This window comes from Apis dorsata, unplaced genomic scaffold, assembly GCF_000469605.1.
Source record: "Apis dorsata unplaced genomic scaffold, Apis dorsata 1.3 scaffold_68, whole genome shotgun sequence".
Classification (NCBI taxonomy): Eukaryota; Metazoa; Arthropoda; class Insecta; order Hymenoptera; family Apidae; genus Apis; species Apis dorsata.
In genome coordinates this window covers 506,777-513,709 of record NW_006263366.1, presented here as the reverse complement: position 1 = coordinate 513,709, position 6,933 = coordinate 506,777, and the positions used below count along the sequence as shown (strand labels likewise).

Sequence of the window (6,933 nt, the reverse complement as noted above, 5' to 3'; positions counted from 1 at the left end):
ATATGTGTGTGTATATATATATATATATATATATATATATATATATATATATAAAATTTCTATAATTGTAAAATATATCAATTAACAATATGATTATATTACAATCATATTTTTAACACAACCAGCATTTAGCAACAGAAGTATTTTTAATTATTTTTTATTTAAATTATTATTATAATTTATTTTTTTTACTAGATTTTACGATTTTGAATGAATATAACTATAGAATTAAAATGATAAATATAATAAAAATACAAAATAATATTTAGTGATTATAGATAGAATTCTTGATACGTTAAAACAGGCACGCTGTAGAGCGGGTTGCAGAATTTGAGGAGCAGAAAAATCAAACAATATTTAGAGATTTAAATTATATTCAGTCATTAATTGTATAAATATTTTATTATTAATGAATTGCAAATTTTAATTCTTTATCATTCGTGATAGATCAAATATTCAAATATTTAAATATTGATTTGAATTAAAAACTCAAGAAGTTATGATCATGCATATTTTTCAATAATTAGTATTGTAATTTTTATTGTTACAAATGTATGTATAATTTTTTAAAATTAGGTACAAATGTATGTATAATTATTAGATTTCAATTTTATATTTAAAAATTTAAATATTTTTTTGAAGTATATAGAAGATATAATAAAAAATTATTGATTTTTTGTACAATCGGTATTATATATAATACAGAATATAAGATGCAAAGTCTTGTAAGATGATAAATTCATTTTCGTTATAAAAATAATAAATATGAAAAAATGATAATTATGATTATCATTTTTTATGTCGCTCTTTTTTATCAACTGATCATTATAGTTTCCTAATAATAACATATGGCGCTTTATTCACTTGTGTAACTTAAGCACTAGTTAGCTATCTATCTTAAACATTTGTAACGCTGTTTTTATATTTTTTTTGTATATATGTATTGATTATTTATATTTTATATTATATATATCTTTTAAATATATTAAAATTTAATATATTTAAAATATATTTTATATTACTATTGAAAATTATACAAATATATTTTTTAACATTTATCATATAATTAATATATGACTTCATTATTATGCATTATTTTTAATAGATATCTATATATTTTTAAAGTAAGATAAAATGACAAATCAATTTAAAATAACATTCTATTATTGAGTATATATTTTCTTTAATATTATTCTTTTTTCAAATATATATTTGATCATGGGTTCCATATTCTTAAAATCCGATACTGTGCTTGATAGAGAATATTGATAATCAGTTGGCAATCCTCGGTGATAATATCACTGTAGCATGGGGTACTTGATCGAGGTAGACAGCCCTGGTTTTCTGGAAGTCGTCAGTGGGGCCATTAAACGCGTTATATGTGTATTGCAATTTGATCCCGTAGCGCTCGATCGGAGAGTAATTTACGCGAATTCCTGGGCATCCGGGTCTCTGCAGGTGGGCCATCAGAGTTTCTTTTCACGTCTGATGTGTTCAGTATCGCAGCAATTGCTTCACTGTTTCTTTGCTCGTATAACATTCAAGACTTGTCATTTACTAATATTATTTCCTTGACTTTAGCTACGTATGTAATTAAAGTTTTCTATATTATCAATTTACTTTTTTTTTTTTTCTATAATTATTTAATTTTTAATTGCAATATTGAATTAAAATTTTCATTGATACTTTATTTAGAATTATTTTTTTAATCTGAAGTTTTTTTATTATTCAATTTATACAATTAGAAATAATAATTACATTTGTAGGACGTAAATGTACGTGAATTTTTGAAAGGTGATGCAGGGCATAATGCCAGTTAAAACAAAATCTCGTGTTTCTGAAAATATGGGTATCACAGGTGGATTAGTAGATGCCAGAGACAAACAAGTATTAAAGGAAGCAGTGGAAGCAGTTGTTAACAGCTTTGCTAAACATACTCAAGGTTATGGAAGAGGTATAAATATCTATAAACATTTCTTTTTAATTAATATTAAATTTTATATATATACATATACATATATTATTTTATTCTGTATTTATTATAGTAAATGTGGTTGAAGCTTTGCAAGAATTTTGGCAAATGAAACAAAGCAGAGGAACAGAGTTAAGAAATGGAGCATTAGTTATTTATGAATCTGTGCCTGGTACTAGTCCACCTTATGTATGTTATGTAACTCTTCCTGGAGGTTCTTGTTTTGGTAGTTTTCAAAATTGTCCCACTAAAGCAGAGGCTCGTAGATCAGCAGCAAAAATTGCTTTGATGAATTCTGTTTTCAATGAACATCCAGCTCGTAAAATAACTGATGATTTCATAGAAAAAGCTGTTGCAGAAGCAAGAGCTAGCTTTGCTAAACCTTCTGCAACTTCTAATGGTGTTGGTAATCAAGCACAGGTATGTTCTGAATTATATTTATTATTCATGAGAATTAAAATATTGCATTAAATTATTCAATTTTTAGGGAAATGGAGATGAGAAAGAAGATCCAAATACAGGTATAGGTGCATTTCGTTTTATGTTGGAATGTAATCGTGGAAGAACGATGCTAGAATTTCAAGAATTAATGACAGTCTTTCAATTACTTCATTGGAATGGATCTTTGAAAGCAATGAGAGAAAGGCAATGCAGCAGACAAGAAGTAGTTGCTCATTATAGCCATCGGGCTTTAGATGATGATATGCGTAGCCAAATGGCATTAGATTGGGTAGCAAGAGAACATGAAAGCGGTGGCGGAGTTGTTGCTATGGAATTGGCATTGGCAGAAAGAGAACTTGAAGCAGCACGTTTAGCTGGAAGAGAACTTAGATTTCCTAAAGAGAAAAAAGATATATTAATGCTTGCACATGCTCAAGTATGTCCTCAGTGATTCTCATAACAATTGTGCAATTAATACACAAAAAAAAACCAGTTTTATAAAAACTGGTATTAGGGGAATATATATTTTTTTAATGACATATAATGTCACTATATTGTGAAATATTTTATTGTTATTTAACAATAAGATAATTAATTCCGTCCTTTTTATGAAGTATTTTTGGTGATAATAGAATAATAATAAAATTATAAACTTAATTTTTAAGAATGCTTTAAGCGCGTGACTGCCATTATAAACTGCGATACAGGATAGATCATTTGAGTCAAAATTAATTATTAATTGTATATTATATAATTATATTTTATTATATTTTGATACAAAATCTTGTCTTCCATAATTTCATGTAGTTTTTCCTACAATTATAGCATTATATATTTTTAGCATATTGCGAGAATGCTTGGTGATATATTGCTTGCCTGATAAATAATATATAAGTGATATGATTGATTTTTCATCAATACATTTATGTTCATCATTTATATGAAATCATTATTGTATGTTATATATTTACATAATATTTACAAAACATGGACACATTTGCTATACTTAAAGTTATATACATGATATAAATTGTTTTAAAAATATTTTATTACTATTTTTAAATATTGATAAATACATGTTTTAATAAAATTTCATAATTTTAAGCATATTTTATTTAATCCTAATTAAGGTTGAGTGGAAATTTCAAGAACAGCTTTAGTGCTATCTGGTTCATCCTCTTGCATTGGATGTGATAGTACTTTGTCTATAATTCCAAATTCCTTTGCTTCTTTAGGACTCATGAAATTATCCCTTTCCATACATCGTTCTGTAAATTTATAATATATTATAAATATTTGTGTAATATGTTTTTACAAGTTAACATACCTATTTTTTCCAGATCTAAACCTGTATGTTTTACATATAAATTATTAATTTGCTTTTTAAGCTTTAATATTTCTAGAGCTTGTATCTGTATGTCAGTAGCTTGACCAGATACACCTCCTGATGGCTGATGTGTCATAATTCTTGCATTAGGCAATGAATGACGCATACCCTTTGTTCCTGCTGCCAGTAATAAACTTGCCATTGAGCATGCTTGTCCTACACACCATGTTGCAACAGGAGGTAGAACATATTGCATGGTATCATATATACCAAGTCCAGCTGTGACACTTCCACCAGGTGAGTTAATATACATATGAATTGGATTTTTACTATTTTCTGATTGAAGAAATAGAAGTTGAGCTATCACTACTGAAGATACATTATCTGTGATCTGTAAAATTTTTTATTCTTTAACTTGAAAATTAATGATAAATTAAGAATTTTAAAACTAAATTTAGAATTAATTATAATACTAAATTAAAGAAAAAATATATTAAGCAGTACCGGGCCCATTAAACAAATAATTCTTTCTTTTAAAAGACGCGAGTAAATGTCATATGCACGTTCTCCTCTTCCACTTTGTTCTACAACAACAGGTATAAAATTTAGATATCGCTTGCTTACTTTTTGACCAGGAACCTATAAATTTAATGATATTAATGATTGAAATATAAAATTATAAATATAAATTAAATGTTTAAAAGTTTAAAAATTAATAATTAATAGTATCAAATTATTAATGTGAATAACTATATTAAATCATATAATTTGATATTTTGAAATACTTACAAAAATTTGTAACAGATTACTAAGTTTTCTTAACATTTTTATAATTTTACGCTTATTATGATCATTAAACTTGGATATATATTGCTGCAAATAATACTTTACATAATAAACTAATGAGTAGTTTGAAAGATCTTTGTTAAGAAATTAAAGAATAAAACATAACCTAAATAAAAATTTATTATCATAACTTATTATAATATCAAAAAAAAGATTTTTCATTAATACAGTTACATCAATTGTATGATAATTGAAAAAATTGATCTAAATATTTAATTTATCGTACAATTGTTTTAAGCTCTTGTAGGTTATATTTTATTTCTTTTAATTAGATTTTTTTTTACACAAAGAAATTTTTAATATATTCCATTTTTCATCTTCAACTTTCTATTCGAACAAATCAGTTACTCCAATTACAAAGAATTTTTTATGAAATGGCAGTCAAAACTAACTTGTCCTAAGTGCGACGTAAATAGGCTATTTCTTTATACAATGTGTTTTATTTATTTACATGGCTTTTTTTACATAGCTAAATTTATTGGTAGTATTAAAAACATTATGCTTGTAATATATAATTAAAATAATTTTCTACATATATTTAATGTAATACATATGAATAATCTGTAATGTTTTTATTATTCGCAATCATGTAAATCTGCTTTATGTAATCACAATATAAATGAAGATAGTAAGGTAACAAAGAAAGAGTAGAATAAGTAGAATAAGTAAGAAAAAAACGTAGATTTTTATCATACGAAAGTTTTATGAGATAGAAAAGTTTAATTTATAAATTTTAATTTATAATAATTTATAAATCATCGTAAATTTATTTGTTTTCAATATTTAATAAAATTTTGTTTGAAAGTTGAGGTTATCTTTTTTTTTGATGTAAGAATTTTTCAAATTATTTAATATATTGTATTGTAAAAATCTATAAAATTTTAACGTATCTATATAAATATGTATTTTTCTAGAAGCAATGAATATATTTAGAACTACTTGTCAAACTATAGGATTTATTGTTCCAAAATTGTCATCTGTGGAATCATTCACAAGAATTATAAATAATAATATACATCAAACATGTAATAAACAATATTCAAATTTTTCAAACATGTATGCGAATAAAATTACATCTAAATTACTTCAACCATTACTACCAATATATAATTTCACATGTAGTTTAAAAACAAAAACTTTATTACACCGAAGATGTAAACATTGTTTATTAATGTGGAAGAATGATAGGAAATATATAATATGTAAAGTAAAACCAAGACATAATCAAGTGGAAAGAGTTAAAAAGGAAAAAAACACATGGATATTAACACATGCTACACAAAGTAAAATAAGAGAATGGTAAAGCATTATGTAAAATAGATATTGTTTAAATTATGATTTAAAATAAAATGATTTAAAACGAATTTATATTTGTTTCATTTATATTTTTCAGGATTTAATAACTTTCACATATGGTTTTTTATGCATTTTATAATAATATCATAAAACTAATATCATTTAAATTATTTGTAAATATTTATTTATTTATAGAATTCTATTTAGCACCTATATACACTAGATGCTGAAAAAAAATTTATTATTATTTTTTTATTTTACATTATGTTTATTGATTAAAAACTTACTATAAGGAGGACAAGTAAAAGTGCAAACATTGCGTAATGTTGTATATGGGCGATATTTATTAAAATAACATGCAAAACCTCTAGGCATTGTGGGAACAAAAGGAAGGATAGTGGAATAACAAACCTGTTGAAATATTATTTTATTTATATAGGAATTTTAGACTCTACATATATTTTTTAAACATACCATATTAGAATTACGAGGCAAAGGTTGTAAAAATAATGCAGAAGATACTGGCGATGTACAAGAGGATGAAGGTGCAGCTTGCATTTTTAATTAATATAAATTTATTTATATACGTATTAATAATATTTATTTATATATTTATAAATTATTTTTGCTGGAATTATATATATATATGTATATGTATATGTATATTATATAATACACACATATATATATTTAATTAATAATGTATTTATATAATATTGTATTTATTTTAATACTAGAATTTTATCAATTATTTCAAAGTAAACTCAGAAAAAAATTGAAATTTTGTTACTATCATTTGTTTCGAATTTCATTTTTTATATAATAATGTTTTATATAGATATAGATATGTAATATATTATTACATATATATTACATAGATAATATTATAAATTTTTTTATATAATAATATCCAATACACTTTCTTATATGTATTGGAATACTTAAAATATATAATCGTTGTTATACCTTTAGCAATTAAATTGAATAAGAAAAATTTATAAATTGAATTAATATAAACAAAAAAATTCTTAAAACAATAAATTAAAAATAT

General features: G+C 23.7%; 3 protein-coding genes across 6 annotated transcripts; 2 read left to right on the top strand and 1 right to left on the bottom strand.

The window, feature by feature from the left end:
* Positions 1-1,259: 1,259 nt before the first annotated feature.
* Positions 1,260-3,457, top strand: LOC102671107 (protein limb expression 1 homolog). Of its 2 annotated transcripts, none has more exons than XM_006610036.2 (4): positions 1,260-1,458; positions 1,767-1,954; positions 2,046-2,392; positions 2,460-3,457. In XM_006610036.2, exons 2-4 carry the CDS (start codon positions 1,798-1,800, stop codon positions 2,862-2,864), a joined length of 909 nt encoding a protein of 302 aa, XP_006610099.1. In that variant the 5' UTR covers positions 1,260-1,458; positions 1,767-1,797; the 3' UTR covers positions 2,865-3,457. The 2 variants fall into 2 exon arrangements, with proteins under 2 accessions (XP_006610099.1, XP_006610100.1); XM_006610037.2 differs by having other exon boundaries at positions 1,348-1,585.
* LOC102671342 (ATP-dependent Clp protease proteolytic subunit) lies at positions 3,054-5,125 on the bottom strand. Of its 3 annotated transcripts, none has more exons than XM_006610039.2 (5): positions 4,979-5,125; positions 4,530-4,613; positions 4,245-4,379; positions 3,741-4,131; positions 3,054-3,681 (listed from the first exon to the last, which is right to left on the bottom strand). In XM_006610039.2, exons 2-5 carry the CDS (start codon positions 4,563-4,565, stop codon positions 3,539-3,541), a joined length of 705 nt encoding a protein of 234 aa, XP_006610102.1. In that variant the 5' UTR covers positions 4,566-4,613; positions 4,979-5,125; the 3' UTR covers positions 3,054-3,538. The 3 variants fall into 3 exon arrangements, with proteins under 3 accessions (XP_006610102.1, XP_031371234.1, XP_006610101.1); XM_031515374.1 differs by having other exon boundaries at positions 4,530-4,625; positions 4,979-5,073; XM_006610038.2 differs by having other exon boundaries at positions 4,871-5,038.
* A 338-nt stretch (positions 5,126-5,463) lies between these two features.
* LOC102671740 lies at positions 5,464-5,950 on the top strand. Its single transcript, XM_006610042.2, has one exon. The coding sequence runs from the start codon at positions 5,506-5,508 to the stop codon at positions 5,887-5,889; it is 384 nt and encodes a 127-aa protein (XP_006610105.1). The 5' UTR covers positions 5,464-5,505; the 3' UTR covers positions 5,890-5,950.
* Positions 5,951-6,933: the final 983 nt, after the last annotated feature.